The sequence below is a fragment of the Larimichthys crocea genome, chromosome XXIV (assembly GCF_000972845.2).
Source record: "Larimichthys crocea isolate SSNF chromosome XXIV, L_crocea_2.0, whole genome shotgun sequence".
In the NCBI taxonomy this organism is placed as follows: Eukaryota; Metazoa; Chordata; class Actinopteri; family Sciaenidae; genus Larimichthys; species Larimichthys crocea.
Window position 1 is genome coordinate 1,938,348 of NC_040034.1, and position 21,036 is coordinate 1,959,383.

At 42.4% G+C, this 21,036-nt stretch overlaps 3 protein-coding genes and 1 non-coding gene across 4 annotated transcripts; 3 read left to right on the plus strand and 1 right to left on the minus strand.

The window, feature by feature from the left end:
• Positions 1-4,733: 4,733 nt before the first annotated feature.
• Positions 4,734-9,521, plus strand: LOC104929397 (syntaxin-11). Its single transcript, XM_010743909.3, has 2 exons — positions 4,734-6,340; positions 7,583-9,521. Exons 1-2 carry the CDS (start codon positions 6,322-6,324, stop codon positions 8,428-8,430), a joined length of 867 nt encoding a protein of 288 aa, XP_010742211.3. The 5' UTR covers positions 4,734-6,321; the 3' UTR covers positions 8,431-9,521.
• Positions 9,522-9,639: 118 nt separating this feature from the next.
• stx11a (syntaxin 11a) lies at positions 9,640-12,068 on the plus strand. The gene is made up of 2 exons (XM_010743910.3): positions 9,640-9,816; positions 10,809-12,068. The coding sequence occupies exon 2, from the start codon at positions 10,814-10,816 to the stop codon at positions 11,696-11,698; it is 885 nt and encodes a 294-aa protein (XP_010742212.3). The 5' UTR covers positions 9,640-9,816; positions 10,809-10,813; the 3' UTR covers positions 11,699-12,068.
• Positions 12,069-12,827: 759 nt separating this feature from the next.
• trnal-uaa (transfer RNA leucine (anticodon UAA)) lies at positions 12,828-12,910 on the plus strand. Its single transcript has one exon. It is a non-coding gene; the product is annotated as a tRNA-Leu (tRNA).
• A 1,268-nt stretch (positions 12,911-14,178) lies between these two features.
• fbxo30a (F-box protein 30a) lies at positions 14,179-20,638 on the minus strand. The gene is made up of 3 exons (XM_019254206.2): positions 20,418-20,638; positions 16,994-19,088; positions 14,179-16,884 (listed from the first exon to the last, which is right to left on the minus strand). The coding sequence occupies exons 2-3, from the start codon at positions 18,989-18,991 to the stop codon at positions 16,681-16,683; spliced, it is 2,202 nt and encodes a 733-aa protein (XP_019109751.1). The 5' UTR covers positions 18,992-19,088; positions 20,418-20,638; the 3' UTR covers positions 14,179-16,680.
• Positions 20,639-21,036: the final 398 nt, after the last annotated feature.

Here is a 21,036-nt window from a genome sequence, read left to right on the forward strand (position 1 = left end):
GTTGAGATGACCTGATATTTGGATTTGCCAAATAAAAAAAATGGAAATTTAAGGCTTATTTTATGCACTTGTTTAGTTTTATCTGAGTTGTTTGAAGATAGAGATAGGAGACAGTTTCAAGAAATACTCTTATTTTCTTTCTTGCCAACACTTCGACTGATTAGAGATTGATTGTATTCATGTACAGTAGCATGAGAACGGATATCCTGGTTCTGTCTAAAGGTCACAAAATCCACTAAAGCTCACCAATGAACACATTATGTCTAATTTGTTTAATCTGTACAAAAACTGGCAGGTATCAAGAACAGTGACTGGCGGACACAAATCCAGGCAGGCAGACGATAATCAGTTCTCAAGGTCTTTTAATTCGGTCCAAGGGTCAAAATCCAGAAAGGCAATCAGACAAGTGAAGGTACAAAATCAGGAGACTGAGACTCACCAGGAACGAAATGATCAGACACAGGGAAACTGTCTTGCATGAAACGTTGGAATGCTGCTCTATGAGACAAGACTATCAAAATAAAACAGAAAAGTGAGACATGACAGACCCTGACAGCAGGTTCCAGTTTTAAGGGGGATTTTGTTGGGGACTATTTCTTTGCCGGGTGCAGTGACTTCCTGATGTTTCTGCTAGTTACCCGGTAATCTCAGAAAACATTCAAGGCTCCTGGTCAAGAAATAGTATTAATTTATGAACCGGTGAGCTGAGATTTTGTAACCTTTGGACAGAGCCAGACTAAGCCAAGCTAACTGGTGGTAGCCAGACTCAACCGATATGAAAGTGGTATCAAATCTAGAAGGGGGATGAACGCCAATGCTCCTGCAAGAAATCCCTAATATTTATCTTTGGATGATTCCATAGGTTTCCAGGTTGATTTGGATGTGGTGACTGTAAAGGCCAAAGCACAAGGTTTATATCACTTTTAAATTCACCATTGTGATGTTTTCCTCTCATTTATGTATATGGGGTGCCGTTTGTAAAGCAGCTCACGCTGAAAATAACAGCAACTTTTTGTCACATTTAGCTTCAAACAATGTTTAAAAAACTGGTGTCAGTTTTTGAGAGTCACTTTTTTTGCACATTCACAACATTTGTCAACTTAGAGATATTTTAAATATTTAAATGCAAATCTTAAATCTTACACCTAAATGTTAAATCTAAATGTTAAATATAAATATAAATGTTAAATCTAAATGTTAAATTTAAATCTAAATCTAAATGTTAAATCTAAATCTAAATGTTTCTAAATGCCGCTTTACAAACGGCACCCTATATATGTAGGCCTTTCTTTTAATCTCTCAGCCTTCTGTATGTGTTTATATGTCGGAGAGTACCCCCCCACACACATGCCAACATATTTTCTCATGTAGTCAGCTCCATTTAATGTTTAATCAGCTTTTTCTGAGATAAACACTATAGAGGATTTAGACACAACTGATGTGTTTCTTGCTGTTGTCCGACAGCCTCAGGGCAAAAGCAGTAAAGTAAAAACCTTTGCCTCAGGCTAAAGATCATTGAGCTGTGGTTACAAACTCATTTTAAGTGAAATGAGCTGTCAGCAGATAGAAAGCTAGCTAATAAATTTATTCAGATTTCACCATCTCTTTGTCTTTGTCATTGGTATACCAGTATACCAGGAGTCACTATACATACAGTGGCTTCCTTATTTACCTTAAACAAGACTGATGTGTCATTTAAGTTGAGCAAAGTCGGACCTTGGGAAATCTTAGAGACGGGAAATATCTCCAAACTCATGACAGACATTCATGTTAATTTGGTCAGATGTTTTGAAGACACTGGTGCTGTTATGTGAACCTCAGTCTGAAGCCAATAAGTTGAATAAATTCGAGTCACAACTTTGGGTAACTGGAAACAGCTGATGTTTTCTACACGGATTACAGTAACCTAACTCCTGAGGCCTGATGCAATGTAATGTAATGAAACGCTGGGGGGCTCTGCATGTGTGTGCATGTCCTATCTCGTGTACCTGGTAGTTTCAGGGTATCAAATATACTGTGCACAGTGCACAAATCTGATGAGTTAGTGCTTTTTTATGCTTAGCTGAAATATTGTACTCTGCACCTAAAGTTGGAATAGAAAACATGAAGGTCAGCAGAGTTTTTGATATCATTGTTTTTGGTTCTCTTCTGTATGTTCTTGCAGTCTTTTGCAGGCTTTACATCATATAATACTGGCATTGTTATGTGTTTCAGCAAAAAAAAAGATCTAAGACAGCATGATAAATTGGATTAAACCTGCTATGTTACAAGGTTAATCATCTTAAAATCAGACATGACATATATTTAATTAAAGACAGATAACTTGATTTCCTTTTTATGCTTAAAAGGCAAGTTCATTTTTTGATTTCTCCAACAATGTTAGAGTCATGTTTAAAGACAGGGAACAGAGTCATGCTTCTGACCCACTTTAGTGCGATCCAGATCACGTAATATGATTTTATTAGCCACAGACACATACTAAAGAATAAACAGGTAACGCTATATTTACAAAAAAGGATGTCAAATGTGTTACTTTAAAGTTTCAGCATGCACTAAATAGACCTTTGTGTTCAGGTTTAGCAGGTTTACCGTCCTTAATTATGAAAACATTCTTGGCACATTCACAATGAATTGCTTGCCAGTGTTTCTGTACCTCAGTCTGGGAGTTTTTGAGCCTCTGATAAGCAGTGCGGAGCGTAAACAAGGCCGAGTTCAGTTTCACCTGATCACATGCAGAGTTGCTGACTGGTGAACAGAAACTTCTATAGTTCTTCTGCATGGAACTCATGCAACACAGTTTATTGATTAAAAAAAAAAACATGCTGCTCAAATCAGAGCCAGCTGACTCAAAAGATAACTAGATTTGAACTAGAACTCTCAACTTGGAATGTTTGTTGGATGGTATTCTGTTATGTTTTAGGGTGGTGATTGGTCGTGTTTTGGGGTCATGTTTGGTCATATTTCTAGGTTGGATTTGGTCAGTCTTTGGTTAATTGGTCATGTTTTGGGATTATTCTCTCATGTTTTTGGGTGTGTTTGATTTTGGGGTTCTCTGGTCATGTTTTTAGGTTGTGTTTGCTCATGTTTGGTCATGTATTTGCAGTTGTTTGGTCACATTTTGGGGTATTGTTTGGTTCTATTTTGAGGTTGGGTTTGGTCAGTCTTTGGTGGTTTGGTCATGTTTTTGTAGGGTTTTTTAATAATGTCTTTGGTTGTTTGCTCTTGTTTTTGATTGTGTTTGTTCATGTTTTGGGATTATTCTGTCATGTTTTTGGGTGTGTTTAATTTTTGGGGTTGATCGGTCATGTTTTTAGGTTGTGTTTGCTCATGTTTGGTCTTTTTGGTGTTGGTTTTAGAAACCAAGTTCTTTAATGGAAAAACAGAAAGTATGCAATTTTAATATTTAAAATGATTTAAAGTGAATGACAGGTTGTTTCTGATTACACTTTTTTCTTGATGTTCTGCATGCTATTAATTTGATTTATGATCTTAACAACAGTAAATATGTGCTTAGGTGGTAATCCATTTCCTCCTGAACTAACCGGTTACTCATGCTTTGTTAAGGTGAACTAATGCATTGGATAATGTTGTTGGGATAATGATCTACTGCAGAAAAGTTCATGAACTGCATGTTACAGATATTTCTGTTGTATCACTGACACCTGATGGGCAAAACAAACACTCCTCCTACTGTAAGTACTGAGCTTTGACAGAATAGATTGAATCAGCCAAGTGCTCAGTGACATGAAGTAGATCCAGGTTAACCTTAGGGTGCTCTTGAAGATGGTCACAGAAACATAAAACATATAGACCACTTCACCCACTAATCAATCTGTTTTAATATTTCCACTCTGAGTGTGAAATGAGCTCCACCGAGGCCTGGTACATCACTTCTTTTTAACTGAGGCAGACTCAAGTCATATCACATGAGGCAATTTATCAGACTTCATGCAGCTCCCGCTGGAGCCACAAAAAGGCTTTATATCTTTTTTTAGTAGTATCCTACTTCCTAATGGAGTAACGCTGACGTAGCCCTTAAAGCAACATTGCATAGAAATCTGTATTTTTGAGTGTAATCCCACTGTAGAAAATATGAACAGTTGTGCACGTGGATTTATTATAATTATATTACTTATGACCACAAACTAGCAAGTCAACAACTTTGCTGACGGCCAAACATCAAGCAAGTGCAACAACTGACGACTTAGCAGCCAGCTGATATGACTTACTGGTCCAATCTGTCTTTCAGCCTTTTATTTCATGTCCATAGAGGCTGCTGAGCCTAATTACACCGCTCGCTTGCCAAGCTTCAGACTCATTAGCTAACAGCAGCTACGGTTGGCAGCAGCTTACTTCACTGTCCATCATGAAACTCTGTAAATCACAGAGTTACAGCAGAGCAGCTAGAAGACGTCAGAGGGAAAGGGAACATGTTCTCCATGAAATATGATCCAGATTCACCAAAATCACTCAAATCAGTAAAAATAGTTGGTGGTGTGTGACCTAGTGCCATGAAGTGCCCAAAGTTACAAACGTATGGGGACCTATGGGAGTGTAAATGACAGACTATGTATGTCAGTGTAGCATCAACATGATTCTAAGGTATAAAAGTTACACAATGTTGCTTTAAATATAATTTCCCTCCTTGCTCTGCCCTGCAACATCCAGTCCCAAACTCTCTCCCCAATTATTATTCTTTTATTACGTTTTCTGACATGAACACAGATAACAAACAACAAAACAGCATGGCCAGTTAAATTAATAAAAAAACAAATAAAAGTAAATTAATGTCCGACCTTATGACCCAAAAACATCAGTTAGCCAGTTTCCTTCATTGCCATCTATCGTCCCTTTTAATACAATGGTTGTCTTGGGGTCTTTTACCTGCATATTTAAAGAAAGGGGTCCACATCCTACAAAAATCATCCATCTTACATTTGAATCTGTATGTTAGGGATTCCATTGGCAGTAAGTCAAATATCACTTTGTGCCAGCTCCTAATTGTAGGTGGAGCATTATCAATCCATCTAAGCAATATATTTTTCCGAGCACTGAGCAGCCTTCTTTGATGAGACCCTTTGATATGAAGCCGAGAAGCAGGACCTGAGGGTCAGCATCAAGCTGGATGTTAAAAATCAAATTAAGTTGGCTAACAGTTTTCCCCCAGTACTCCTCAACATGGATACACGTCCATATACAATGCCCATCTCTCCCCACATTTTGAGAAGCCTGTGCGACTCCTGGTTGCCATCTGGTGGTAGAAGTTTTAATCAGCTGAGTGTTCACATGAATGTTTTGATTTTAAATGACTGTATAGTTCAATTCTTTAACTTTGAGTTAGTTTCTTTGTTTATTGTTATAAAGGTAAGGTACCCAGGTAAACTGTGTGAACATGCATGTGGAATAAAGAAAACACAGAGACCACACTGAGCACTTGATTGCTGCTTGTATTGTGGTTTTGGGGGTGATATTTCCGCCTCACTCATGTTGGTCTCTCTTTTTCTGTAGAATCAAGTGTCAGTTACAAACTGTAGGAGTTTGCATCTATAGCTTAGTCACATACCAATTTATCCAAAAGAAAAAAAGATAGCCAGCGTGACTCAAACTCATGGAGGCCAGTGGAAATTACCTATCACGCACAAACCACAGCTGGCTGTCGAAATGAGTATGAGGATTACACAGCAGCTTCCTACGCATCGACTGAGCCGTCCATTTTCCTGGTTTAAATATACTTCAGCTTCTTATTTCTGGCAGCATGACTGATAGTCACCTGACGTCGGTCTGTAGCTTCACTGCATGCAATGAGACACAAGAAGTTTGTGATTTGTTATCACATATGAACATTTTAGTCCCACCCCTGTGGAAGATAACATATCTGAAATACTTCCTCTTTATTTCTTTTGACATGCTTTTGGTGTCCACTATCAGTGTATGGTGCCTTCAGTCCTTGATATTATCTCACATAGTTTCTTTTTTGAGGTCATAGTTGAACATAAGTCTCTTTTAACAGCCCCTCATCATGAAAAACAACAACAAGTCTATCAAAAATTTAAAAAAATGTGACATGTATGGACACGGATCAGTGGACATCTTGAATAAAAATCCTTGGGATGCTTCATCTTACCGTGCGTCACGCCGTGCCTTCATGTGACACAACAGGAATGTAGAAAGTTTTGTTTCCTGTAAACAGGTGCAACAACAACAAGTGATGATTGTTAACATGTCTTAAAAAAATCATACAGTCACCACGCTGCCTGCTGGACTGAGCTACCATTCCTATGATCAGCTTCAGAAGGAGAAGAGACTGCAAACCTTCTGCTGATGACTGACTGCCATACAAGTGAGAAATATTTATTCTGTTATTCCATATTTATTGGGCTTATTTTAGGATTTAATAAGTAGGATTACAGCTAAAAACAGCTGGAATCAAGGCACCAGAATTAATCTACTGTAAGATATAAAGCTTTTCAGGGTTATCCATTCAATGTCCTCTATTGTTTCTATTGAATTCCACTTAGAAAACCTAGATTATACGTATTCCCATTTACTTAAACCGGATTACATGCATGCTGAAACACTTTTATACCGTAATTTTCAGCTTTAAAACTTGTTAGGTAAGTCCAGAAGGGGAGTTTAATGTCCTGGCAGATGAGATTACATAACACTGAAGAGGTAGAAAATTTCCCTTCCTCCTGCACATATCAATTACTTAAAGTCTTAGATTGTTTTGTGCTTGACTGAGCCCTCCTGTGTTGGACGTCTTCAGTCGTGTTCAGGAAATATTACATAAAGTACAACCACCGTCTGTCTTCACCTTCTCTCTCACTCACCCACCAACTCAATTTCTATGTTCAGACACTTTAGCTATGCAGTCTGCATGCATGTAATAATAATAAAGTGTGTAAAAATTCACTAATTTTACACAAGATCAGTTTCTTAAGAGGGGTGTGTCACATGCCTTCCTCCACTTTTATCTGTCTCAGCGTTTCCCAACTTCTTTTGAGCGTTGACCCCTGAAAATGAAACATGGTCTACCTCAAGTGTTTTAGTGTCTTTCAGCTCATTGTTGTGTTTTATAGCACTAAAAACTAGGCTCTAAAAACTCACTCTACACTACAAACAGCTGAAGGTAGTGATTAGCTGGGGAACATAGTGGAGCACTTAACAGCTAAAGAATCAAATAACAGGAAGAAAAAAAAGGAGCTAAAACAGAGTAAATATTGGACTTACATTCCTCAGACTCCATGTCATGTTAAAGGGGCCTTCCACTAATGTTTTCCAAAGGGTGAGGTGCATTATGGAAGCCACCCAGTGTTTTGGAGACTAAAGACTCAAAGTCAGGATATCTCAGCCTCTGCTGCTTCAGATTTTTGTACCTTGACTGTATGAAAGTACAATACTAAGTCGCTGGTTGACCTCTTTAAAAGATGATTATCCCGTGTGGCCTGCATTGTGTTTACAGGCTGTTTTCTCTGCCCCTAAATGGATCAGTTAATGCAGTGTGACCCCCTCAAACTAAACTTATAACCCCCCAACTTCCAGCCTGTGAATCGCCGCTCTATTCTTATTTTTTCCCTTTCAGACATGAGAGACAGGCTGAAGCACCTCCATCAGGTGGAGACGGACTCTGAGGGATTCAGCACAGTGGAGCTACATGACCTAGAGGCAGCGACAGCATCGAATCCTGACCTGGATGGAGTTCTACAAGAGGCCCAAGAGATACGTCTGGAGATCCAGCAGATCCAGAACGACGTCAAGGACCTGAAAGATGTGAACTTCCAGACCTTAAACAAGACCTCATACCCCATTGCGACAAAGAGGGACTCCAGTGTAATTGGGGCGGATATTAAGCGCAGGGGAGAAGCTGTCCTGCAGAGGCTGCACATGTTGAATGCTCTGAGAGGGGAGCTTGAGTCAGAGCGTGGAAGCTCTGATCCCACAGCACGCATTGCTAGAACGCAGTACCAGTGCCTCGGCAGTGCTCTGCGGGAGGTGATGTTCAGCTACAACGACACAGAGATGAGCCACAGGGAGGCTTGCAAACGGCAGATCCAGAGGCAGATGGAGGTGGTGGGCAGGGAGGTCAGCAAGGAGGAGCTGGAGGAGATGATGGAGAGCGGGGAGCTGACTGTGTTCAACGCCCAGCTGGAGGGCAAATCGGTCCGTTCGGCTTTCCTGCAGATCGAGAGCCGACACATGGAGCTGATGGAGCTGGAGACGAGGATCCAGGGGATCCAGGAGGTGTTTCTGGATGTGGCTGTGCTCACAGAGGAGCAGGGGGCGTTCATTGATAACATCCAGAAAAATGTTCAAAGTACTGAGGTGATCACTCAGGAGTCATTGGTCAACCTAAGTGCAGCAATTAAATCTGATAACAAGAACCCCATCAAGAGTATGTTCTGTTGCTGCATTCCGTGGTATAAAAACTAGATGTGATGAAGGCCTGCGGTCCACGTGCACACCACGCTCCACCATCTGCACTACCAAAAATATGAATGAACAATCCTTTAAGACATTTTAAACCATCAGAAAACTGCTTTGATATTGACAAAACCGTCTCAACACAAGAATCACTGTTCAACTTACAATCATTGGATCATGGGACTGAATTAGGTTTCATTCAAATGTTTGGACATTTATAACGATGAGGTAAAGTTGAAGACATACTAACAACAGAATCAACTTCCACAGGATTTATCAAGAATATACACCAGCAAACATCCACATCTGCAAACAGCTCAATAGTTTAGTAAGAGGATCTGAAACATGAAGCTACATGTTCTGCAGCTTCTGATCACATACCAGAGATTTCATCAACTGCTGCTCATTTCCAGAGGAAAGAATGAAGTTTGAATCTTTAAACTGGGATGAGAAGTCTTCCAAGTGCTAACAGAAAAAATGTAATCATGTAATCATTTACAGTTTGATGTCATGCAACCTAAAGGCACTGCTGGGATGTAACTTCACTCATATACTGAACTCACACACACTCCAGTACACTTAAACAAGGCTTAAGTTACAGATTACTTTGTGGTATATGATATGATGATGCATCGTGACACATTAAACCACCCATAAGTATATAAAATAATCCAAATCAGCTCGATTTCTACTTGTCTTGTACTTTGTTTTGCCTGTTTATACTTACATAATACTTCCTACTTACTTATACTTCACTTTTATTTGTAATTAAGTATTTTCACAGTCTGGTTTTGCTACTTTTACCGAAGTAAATGATCTGAATACTTCCTTAAATACTGTCAAAAGATGCAGAACAGCTACTAAATGCACTTTGTGGTGAGACTGCTGTTTATAAGGTAAATGATTAAACTTGGAATTGTTATTTTTTTTTATGATAATAAAGTCTGATGTTTGTTGTTTGCATAGTAATGTGGAGGTAAAAAGTTTTTATAACTGTGTCTCATTTTCTCTTTCAAATCTGAACGCGCGTCGTGCGTAAAAGTCACCATCGGCGCGCACTGATATTTCATAAAGCAGCATTACATGATGAGTGTGATGGGTGGCCTTGCTTCCTTCCTGCACTCAGACCAGAGAAGCGGTGAACTGTGTGAAATATTGAGGCGGGGGGGAGAAGAAGGCGTGATCTTCCGCATTAGTACCTGCTGTGAGCTGTGTCAGTGTGCCAGCGGACCGAGAAGTGTTTGTGACTACTCCTTACAAACACTCAGACTTCTGCATGTGTCGAAATTGTTGATATAACGCAGAGAAAAAAAGAGGAAATGAGTCTTTCCGTGCTCTCATCTTCTGCCACAGCGAGTTGAAACGAGTAGGACGGCCGCAGGAAAACACACGAAGGTATTTATAATCTGTATTTTAATATGCGTATCAGATATGTGGATTAAAATAATCTGATTGTCATAAACTGATTTCTCTGATTGTTTTTTCTTATTCCTCATGATTTTCACTTGTTAATACCAAAGATGCTTCAGTCTGTTATTGTGTTTTATTTCTCTTATGTAAAACATATTTAAACTTGACCGACATCACACTCTCTTGAGAGGAAATAAGTGAGTCTCAAGTTGCCGCTATCTGCGATGGAAACGACACAGCCGAGCTGTTTCCTTTTGAGGACTTTAAACACATACTCATCTTTACAGTATCTATCCATTAGTGTCTGATCGTTTCCCCCAAATATGTCACATTCATCTCTTGCTGTAAATTGTTTTTCGCACCATGAAACAATCAAAAAAATTAAGGGAGTGTGGGCTGGATTTTTCCAATGAAGTAGGTGGTGGTGAAAGAAGTATTCAGTGCAACAGTGTAAAAAAAAACTCCATTACAAGTAAGAGTCCTGGGTTTAAATTGTAAGTACAAGTACAAACCCAGCAAGATGTACTCAAAGTATGAAAAGTAAAAGTATTCGGTCTGCAGAGAAATGCAGCGTTACTATATATAATGATGTTATATTTCACTTTATCAGGTTAATACTGAGACATCAAGCAGCTTTTTACTGTTGTAGCTGGTTGAGGTGGAGTTGAGCCAGTTTAGTTTAGTCCAGCGTTTCCCAACTCAAACAACATTTTTTTGGGCTCAACTCATCAATTTGTTGGGGTTATGTGCAGTACTATTTCTTAGTCGGGTGTCACATGACAACCTGCAAAGCGACAACTTGTTGGTTTTACATTTATGAATAATTTAAAATGTGTTAAATGTTGAGCTCTAGATGTGTTGGTGGGTTGATTTTGTCGCTGGTCTCATGTTGAAGGGACTTTTGAAAAGTGAATTCCCCCAAAATGTTAAACTATTCCTTTAAGTAGGTGAGTAAAGGCTCCTGACTCCTCTTGCAGGTGACATGAGGGACCGACTTATTGAGCTGCAGAACTCCAAACCTGCAGAAGAGGAGCACGGGCCCGAGGAGAGCAATGACCATCCCACAGGTGACGATGGCGAGCTTCTGGAGCAACAAGCCATCATGTTTGAGGGCGAGGATGTGATGGACATGGTCTACAAGGACGTGCAGGCGATGAGGAAGGAGATACTGCTGCTCAGACTGGACGTGAAGCGTCTAGGGAAGCAGAACACCAGGTTCCTCACGTCTGTCCGGAGGTTCAGCAGCATCAAACGGGACTCCAACGCACTCGGACGGGACATCAAGGCCAGAGGGGAGGCCATTTACGCTCGGTTGGAGCGGCTGGGGAAGCTGAGCAAAGAGCTGGAAGAGGACAACGGGCCAACTTCAGCTGTGGCTCGCATGGTGCGCTCACAGTATGTGTCTCTAACCGCCGCTTTCCGAGATGCCATGTCTGAGTACAACGAGGCTGAGATGGTCCAGAGGGAGAACTGCAAGACCCGCATCCAGAGGCAAGCCGAGATCATGGGCAAGGAGGTGAGTAGGGAGCAGATCGACGAGATGATCGAGACGGGCAAGTGGAACGTCTTCTCGGATAATCTCCTCCTGGAGGGGAGGACTGCCAGATCTGCCCTCAATGAGATCGAGAACCGGCACAAGGAGCTGCTGGAGCTGGAGAGCCGCATCAGGGACATTCAGGAGCTTTTCCTCCAGATGGCCCAGCTGGTGGAGGAACAGGGCCACATGCTGGACAACATAGAGGCCAATGTAACTGGAACTCAGGACTACGTTGTGAAGGCCAGGGTCCAGATCAAGAAGGCCGTGGTATACAAGAAAAACAACCCATGCAAGAAACTGTTTTGTTGTTGCTTCCCTTGTTGCAAATGAGACAGCATGAATGTTCTATTTTTCCTCAGCGTCTCGAGAACATTGATCGGCTTGCTTTGCAAAAAATGCCTCCAATGTCTTGCTTTAGCTTGTGTATTTATTTACTCTTGTATAGTTCTGTCCACTGAGCTGGTCTGAGAGACTTTGTCTTCGGTTCAGACCACACGTCCACATGCAAATGTATACAGTGAGATATGGTTGCTACATTTCCTGATTGCTACAGAGAACTGCTTTGCATGATCACTGTGAAGACATCTGAGCGTATAATTCAATGGAGAACTCTCAGCTTTGTCCTTCAAAAAACGTTGTAATGTTATATGAGATATTTAATTGATGTAAATAAATGCCTTAGAGTGACTTTTTAAATCGACGTAGACTGGTTTTCACTCTATCTCATGTCACAGCCATTGCTTAACAAGTCTTTACAAACACACTGAACACAACACAGTCATATTGTGGTTTGCCGGGGAGGCGAGATAGATTTGTGTTTGGATTGTGTAACCCGGCCAAACCCACATCTATAATTATCAGAAGCTACAGGCCAGGGCTCAATGTTTCTCAAGATACTTTAAACTTCCTGCAAGTTTTTAAAGACATGAGTGCGTCATCTTCAAATGTTCTCGTCCAGCTTCACCGATTGATGAGCTTTGCATCGTGGGAGCAGGTTTCCTCAGGTTGCTCCTGAGTCAATGTGTACACGGGTGTTCACTCAGGCGGCGTGACAACAACAGTGAATGGGAAACTAATCATATCAGCCTAGGTTTGTGTTTGCACAGCAGGCCTATCTCCTTGTACTCGTTGTACTGATAGTGAAATTAACATTGTGGCAGTCCATCACGCACTGAGGGGGGGGATTCCCAGTTATCACCTTCTTAACTGAAGCTGTGGCTTAGACCGTCGTTACTCTTCATAGTGAAGCTGCATGAGAAACAGCAGTGGGTGTTTTGCAGAAGAACTCTGCTGTGTTGAAATGCATTTCAGAGATGATTACACTTCCCCAGCAGCTCTCTGTGGTCTGGGGCGGGCATTTACTGGCAGTGACTGGGCCTCATCATCATGACTCAGGTAGACTCACCTGTTGACCAGATGTTGTTGACCGATGCGCTTACTGTTGCGTAACAGCCGCGCAACCAGGATGGCCGAGTGGTTAAGGCGTTGGACTTAAGATCCAATGGACGTATGTCCTCGTGGGTTCGAACCCCACTCCTGGTATAAAGCGGAAATTTTAACCCGAGAATAAAAGCGGCTGTGATCTTGCTGTTAATGGAAAAACTGCGTTGTCATGTGCGCCTGTTATCTGCTCATGATGGGTTCAGAAACCGTGTGAGGGGGAAGCACCCTCACCCAGCTGACTCACTGTAAGTCATGACATGTTGTTTCCCTTTGTAACGGGGATTTTTTTTTATAAGGGGTAAATATAGGCAGCACACTTCTTCTTCACTCCATATCTGCGAGTTAAACCAATATTTGAACGCGCAATCTGATCCAAGTGCAAATAAATACTCTACAGACGCTAAACGTGCTTATCGTTGGTCAGAACAGGAGGAAGTGTCGCCTGTAAATCCAGTTTAAATTATAATTAATAGTAATTAATAAATGTGTCACTGTGATTATATGTTTAAAATGTGTTTATCTTTAGTGTGATAAAAGAGTCACATGCTGATTCATCGCAGCTGTTCTGGGATCTGTGTGGATCTGGCGCCATCTAGCGGATAAACATGTGAACATGTGGGGTTAGGATTAAGCCAGACACTGGATTACTTCAACTTTATTGGCCTGAAAAAGAAAATGCTTTAAAACATTTAAAAAGTTTTGCAATTTATTGTTGAACATTCCTATTTGATTATTTCGCAATGACAGCACCAGGATGTAATCAGTTTATATTCATTACACCTCCGACTTCCTTTTTCTGTGGTTTGCATGTTCTTCCCGTGTCTGCGTGGGTTCTCTCCCCGGGGACTCCAACTTCCTCCCCACAGTCCAAACACCTGCACTTAACAGGTTAATCAGTGACTCTGAATGTGAGTGTGAATGGTTGTCTGTGGTGACTTGTCCAGGGGGCGTACTCTGCTGGGATCAGCTCCAGTCCCACCGTGACCCTGACGGACCGGATGGATGCTTCCACTTGCACGTAAATGACGTTTTAATACTTTAGACTTACAAGACAAAGAAACAACAGACACATTGTACTGAAGAGGCAGAGGTACTTTTAGGACAGAGACGCCGAGCTTTTGATTAGTGAAGTGCCAACCTGTGGACTGATCATCTGAGCTCCACCATTACCCAATTCTAAGAAATTAGATTTATTGTTTCGATGCATAAAATATATATATTCTCCTGTACCTGACCTGAATTCAGGCTGTGCATGTGCAGAAAACTACATGTAAAACATGTTTTTCTTGAACTGGAAAGGGCTGTGAAGAAGGTGATTTATGTTTGTCAGGAACATCTGGGCACAAAAAGGACAATAAATAAATCAATAAACAAATCAACACTTAAAAACCAAGAACCTCTTTATTAAAATGCTTCAAAGTCAAACAAATGAAGCTGGCATTTCGTGGTGAAAAATACACTTCAGCAGGAGTGAAACCAAAAACTTAAAATGCTGAAAAGTGTTGACACACTCCAGGTGCCTTTAAAGACCGCAATACAAAAACAACAACAACAAAAATAACACAACAGATGTGGTACAGACAATATATTTGTCTTAATTATGTGTTTTAATGTTTAGGTCAGTCCGTCTGTCAAAACCTAAAGATTGAGAGCATGTGAACAGATCTGGCTTTAGAAAATGTAACAGTTAATATGAAGATGTTTTCTAATGACGCACTGTGCCTGAGAAACAAACTATAAATGAATTGGACTGACTGATCATTTTTCAAACTCACATGCAAAAACAAAAAACAAAAAACCAAACACCTCCTCAACATCATGATTTTACAGTACATGCCTTCATGTGCAAATCAGTAATTCAAAATCCAGACATTACAGAGGCAGATTATTTTTCCTTTCAAAATAAAAGTACCAGTACAAAACAAAATTGATAAGAAATAAACCAAACATTGGGACTTATTAGAGTAAAAACACAGCTTAGTTCTGACATCACTTGGGCTTTTGCATCACACTTCAAAAATATAAAAACAAAAACACACATTTTTTCTTTCTCAAAAGGAATATCCATTTCTTCTCATCGGTCACTTTTTTTTGACTTTGCATTCTACGTTGTGCAACATTTCAGTCCATTTCCTCACGCGAGGGAGCAAAGGTTTCTCGTGTCGTTAGGCCTCGTGTCTTAATCCTTAAACGGTTAATAAGTTTGATAGGTGACAGCCTGAACACGATGCTGATGGATGACAAACTCCAAAACATCTCATCCGTTAGTCCGGCACTGCAACACACGCTGTTACGTCATTATAATACTGAGCGGTACGCCGGTCACTTCTTAGACTCCACTGATAATCAAGTAGTTGACACGTCGTCGTGTCGTTTTTTTGCTACACACATCTATCTATTGAGTCCAACTGATGTGGGATTTTTAAAAAGGCTGTTATGATGCTGATTTCAGAGAGGAAAAACTCACAGATTACCAACGTGGCAGCCAATAAACTGAATATTTTTGACTGTGGATTCTGCACCACTGTAACTCTGCACCAATACTCAGAAAGCTACTTACTCTAACTCTCCTGGATAAACTTTGCAGTGACACAGATATATTACCACAAGCTTTTTTTTCTGCATTATACACCCCCCCAAAAAAACAAACAGTTTCCACATCCGCACACATTGGATAACGAATACGCTAACACCGATAATCTGCGGCGAAATCAGTGAGACAAAGCCTCATTCTACAACCCTGAGAAGCCAGCAGCATCTGAAGACAGTGGACATGTAGTGCCGATAACACACGACCATGATAAATAATTAGTTAGCGATACTCGTTCATGGAGGTGAGTGTGTGTGCCCGTTAGATTTCTAAAAAACACCTGGCCTGCAGGCTTTCATGAGGTCTGACACTGAAGGGAGGAAACCACACGCCGACCACAGTCACGGGTGGATTCTTGTAATCACTGAGTACATTCATCGTTTTTCCTGCTACATTTAGATTTCTGTATAAAAACAACCTACAAATAATTGCTGGTTACTCGTTAAAAAAAAAAAAAAAAAGATAGCTGGTAGAACAGACGAACCACAAGCCGACCACGGACGATTTGGCTGAAGAATAGAGTTACTTCATCTCTCACCTGACTAACAAAGCCAGCCTGTTAAGTCAGAGGTGACAGAAGCAAGGAGGGAGATGGACCACCTTTGTTACGAGGCACACTATCGTATGACGGTGACGTGCCGTACGCTGGTGAACAAAAATCAAACACCCACAGTGAAAACCTGTAAAATGGCACAACTTTGTGCACAGCTACCACAGATGTTTGGTCAGTCTTAAAAATGTAGAATTAAAAGCCATGAAATCTAAAAAAAGGAGCTCTGAGCGGCACACACGTGGTCACTGTAGGCATCAGGAGGAGATATAAAAACCGTGCACGATGCCAGTAAACTGAGAAATCTCACTGAGATGTTTCAGGACGACCTCATGACTAGAAAATAGCATAAGTTAAGGCTCTGACTCTCACCTCCGCTGGAGCACAGTACTGACTTTTTGATAGAAAAATAATAAAAAAATTCTACATCAAAACATCTGATTATTTACACAATGTCAGAGTAGATACGGGTACAACTTCAGTCCATCAGAGGGGAAGATACACGGCTTCACAGTACGTCCACTCAAGTAGAAATCGGCCCACTACTGGCTTTGTCTTATTTATGGGAGTGAGGATTCGTTTTGTTTTTTTCCACCGTGAACCAGTTTATAACGTTCAACCAGGGGTTTTCTATCTTTCCGAGGCTGGAAGAGACAAACGTCTGTAAACACGCAGGAGAACACATGTGTATCTGAGTTCTAATGGTCTCGTCTTAGAAAAAAAAAACACTTAGGCTACTGGTTTGAGGACTGAGCGTAAACACCTTCCCTCTTTCGTGAGCTCTCTGGTGAAACACATGCACGGCAGAGGGATCGCCTCTTCCCGCCGAGTGATCGTGTTGAACTTGCACTTCTTGAGGTGGTCGGCCATGCTGGCGATGTTGGCAAACTTCCACTCGTTCACCGTACCGAAGGCTGTGCTGAATCTCCACACCTGAGTGACAAACGACAGAGAATCAGCCCGTTACCTCCCCGCGCTGTGACAGCAGACAGTTGTACGGCGATAAACGACAACAAACGTGCTTTTTAGGAAAATGACTAACCTTGTCTGTGATCTGCCATGAAGGAGAGCCATCAGCACGTCGTTTCTTCTCCCACAGCAGGACGACCATGCCACGCATCTGAAGCAGACTGGCACAAATGTCCCTCATGGTGCGGGACACTCTGGACAGTTGGCACAAGCTGAAGCTGTCCAGGAAGCCTGCTACGTGCTGCAACACCTCGGACGGAAGGTTGCTGAACTGATCGCACGGAGAGCTGAAGCGGCAGGCGTTTCTTGGGAGGCCGTCCCCGGTTTTTAAGGGCAAACCGGGCTGAACCCCAAACGAGCCCAGGTGCCTGTCGTGGATGATTCTGAAGCCCTGTACAGACGGGCAGAATCGTCTTTGGGAGTAGGTGCAGCCGTAGTAGGCCAAGGGGCAGCGTTGCTCCATCCAGCCGTTGAGCCCGGCGTGAATGTCGCCGTGAACGTTTTTGAAATGAGAGGAGAACTCGTCCCGCCGGAACAGCTGCCCGCACACGAACGTGAACATGGAGCGCTGCTTTGTTTGGTATCGAGCCACGCATTCGAGCACCAGGTCCAGTCGGAGGGTGTGGAAGGGGCTCGGGTTGGAAAGCTGTGGGCTGGCGTGATCGCAGGCTGAGGCGGAGGCGATGTCTCCCACCATGGTGTTGGTTGCGAGAATGGCTGAAGGGAAGGAGAATGTCTGAGTACCAAAGTCAATGTGGTAGCCGTCGACAAACCTGCTGTCTGAGATTCCTCTGCCTCCTGGAGAGTCCCCGAGGCAGAAGAGCAAAGCTGCAGTGATGAGATCGATGCCGTGGAGGCCCATGGGGTCATCTACCACCTCCAGGTCGGATGTGTCGACTGCCTTGTCCTCCATCTTTGCGCGAAACAAGTACGGGTCTGACAGCAGCGCCCGACGCCCGTTAAATGTAAACATACTTATTCCTCTGAGCACTTCTACATTCTGTAGTTTACGCTCCAAACACCTGTACCTGAGCTCAGTAGGTAAGTGATGTAAGAAGTTATTTCTCACGTGATCAGACAGCAGGAATGGCATTGGAGGCGCCTGTTGAGGCATGGGACGTTCCAGGGCTATGACAGGCATGTAGTCCTGAGGCATCTCAGGCCAGACGAGGTCGGAATCATTTATCGGCTCCTCGATAGAGTCTTCCTTCTCCTCAAAAAACAACTCCACAAAATCGCTTTCGTCTGCCCAGCCGATACCGTCTTCCCCATCCGTCCCCACCGCACAGTCCGCTCCACCTACAGCTCCGAGTTCGCACTCTGAATCAGAGTCACTCTCTTGCATGTCTACATTCTTCCCACCGTCGGCGACATAAACGTTGTGACTATCTCCGTTATCTCCGTTGCGGAGGGCTCCGTTCTTGTCCGTCTTTTCGCCGTTTAAATTTCCAACAATCGCACCCATGTCCTTGGAATTAGAGAGGATATCCAAGGCCACGGCTAAACTTCTGCTCGTCTCCGACGCTCTGTACAACTCGTTATAGGGCTCGTCTTCCATTTCCATACTTCCGTTGCCAAACACAGCCTCTGGTAGGCCGGACGCCGTGGCCATTTTGTCACTTTCATCCGCCTCCTTATCTCCGTTCTTCGACACCATCGTCGTAACCTTCAGGGACTCCAACAACATCCTCTGGTCCTGCAGGGCCAAGGCCATGTCCAACTGCTCCACCTCGTCAAAGTCTTTGCTCAAGTTTTCGTAGGACTTGCGATCCGAGTAGCTCACGGGCCAGCGATTCCACTCCATGGTGCAACACACTATGCTCGCCGGACACGTCTCCAGGTGCTTCGCCATCTTGATCCTCGCGATGGTGAACGGGCAGCCGAATCCGCTGTTGAGGCACGGCAGCCGCTCGTAGGGACACAGCAGCCGGTGCTCCTCCAGTTTGCACGAGTGGAAAACCGCCCCGCAGACGAGCGGACAGCCGATGAGGTCGCAGCAAACGCCGGCCTCTGGCCTTACCATGCATCTTCTGTTGATGCACTTAAGGCAATGGGAGTGTAGGCTCTCCATTTTTTGTGTGTTTGTTTTTAACTGTGCTGCTCCTTGTCCGACTGGTTCTGGCAGGGGGGGAGAAAGGTGGAGGAGGAGGAGGGGGACGTGTCCAACCCTGAAACAAAGTCAGCGAGATGCATACTTTATTTCACAAGGCGGAAGAAGCCAAATACACTCTATGGCAACAACAACAACAACAACAAGTCTTTAAGCAAAGCACATGGTGCGGTCAGCTGGAACAGATGACCAACATATGAGATTTCCTTCAGCCTCACGTGTGTCCTGTGTGTGTGTGTGTGTGTGTGTGTGTGTGTGTGTGTGTGTTTACTATCATTTCACAACAGCCCTCTTGGGTTTCTTGGTGACACCGATTCATCCAGGATCTCAAGGTGAATCTCACTCCCTCACCTTTCAACATATTACTCAGGTAAAGCCTCTCCTGGCTTATATGCAGGGTTCCCACACCTTTTTCATGAACAAATTCAAGCACCTTCAAGCACCAGTTTTTCCATTTTTCCCAGCACCTTCAAACAGGTAGCCTACTAGTTGTGTGTGCCATGATGGTCATGGGAAGCACAGCGGTGCCACTGTATGGCATAATAATAATATGGGTCTAATTAGCATTATTTCATATGGTGGTAGATTGACTGTTTTGATTTTTAACTAATTGTGAATTGGCTTGTATTCTCAGCTTGTGAGCGGTGTATTGTGTAACTACCATAGCGCAATAACAGTGACAAATAGACATCACACAAAATTCAAGCATTTTCACAACCTTGAAAACACTGAATTGAAATTCAAGCATTTTCACAACCTTGAAAAAACTGAATTGAAATTCAAGCATTTTCAACAACCTTGAAAACACTGAATTGAAATTCAAGCATTTTCAAGCACTTCACAAAAAATTCAAGCATTTTAACAACCTTGAAAACACTGAATTGAAATTCAAGCATTTTCAAGCACTTCACAAAAAAATTCAAGCATTTTCACAACCTTGAAAACACTGAATTGAAATTCAAGCATTTTCAAGGAATTCAAGCACCCGTGGGAACCCTGAACATATTACTCAGGTAAAGCCTCACCTGGCTTATATGGTAGGTGTTACTTATGTGGAGGGATTAGCAGAATAATGAATGCTGGCAACATTTTTAAGCTGTTGTTGTTGTTGTTGTTGTTTTAAAGCACAGCTGCTAAAAACAAACAAAACACAGTTAGTTTTTAAACTAAAAAAATGCAGCCTCAAAGTGTCAACAAGTACACAAAGTTATGTTCCGGTACAAGTTCGTGATAACAGCACAAGGATCGCGTATGAGCTGACACGTGACAAAACTTTGTTTTAGTTAAAAACAAAAGAAACAACATGGTCACGTTAGCATTAGCGGCTAGGCTTCGTTAGCTGGTAGCTTCTAGAAACGGGCTCTCCCGCGCGTGTTTTTTTAATCACCGTTTTATGGACTTATATCAGCTCCGTGGACATCCAGCAAACAGCCCCGAACTTAGAGAGACGCCCGCGGTGTCGAACCGGGTCCCCGAAAGCTTCTTCTGACACGAACCGGCTGCAGCTGGTTCCCCTCCGAGCTCGGGTCCTTCGTTGGTCTGAAGAGGACCAGGCGGCGTTTGTGTTGATCCCGGAGAGGCGAGAGGGGGGAGGGAGGGAGAGAGCGGCGTGCGACGTCATCACGTAAACGGCTCAGGCATATTTAGGTTTATGGGGCCGGTAGTGATGGGAAGTTCGGTTCTTTTTAGGGAGTCGGAGCGTTTGACTCGCCAAAAAGAACCGACTCTTTCCCCAACACTTTACCATTTATACCTTTAATAATAATTCAGACAGTTTTAGCGCTGTTTTGACTCATGATTCGTACGTGTACACACGTCACTTAAATTATTCAATACGTTTTTATTTACATTTTTCATAAGGAACACATGTCGAGTCAACTTTATTATCAATGCTGTCATATGTACAGGACGTACAGAGAATTGAAAATTGTGTTTTTCCTCTTATCCCGGTGCAAACAACAAATATAAAATAAAAATAGAAATATAAAAATATATATACAAGCTAA

What these genes read in the sequence shown, in the direction of transcription:
- fbxo30a (XM_019254206.2), bottom strand. Translation starts at nt 18,991, where the DNA reads ATGGAGAGCCTACACTCCCATTGCCTTAAGTGCATCAACAGAAGATGC. An exon ending in CATGGCAGATCACAGACAAG is followed by an intron (nt 16,885 to 16,993) that starts GTTAGTCATTTT and finishes TTTGTCACTCAG; the next exon opens with GTGTGGAGATTCAGCACAGC.
- stx11a (XM_010743910.3), top strand. Translation starts at nt 10,814, where the DNA reads ATGAGGGACCGACTTATTGAGCTGCAGAACTCCAAACCTGCAGAAGAG.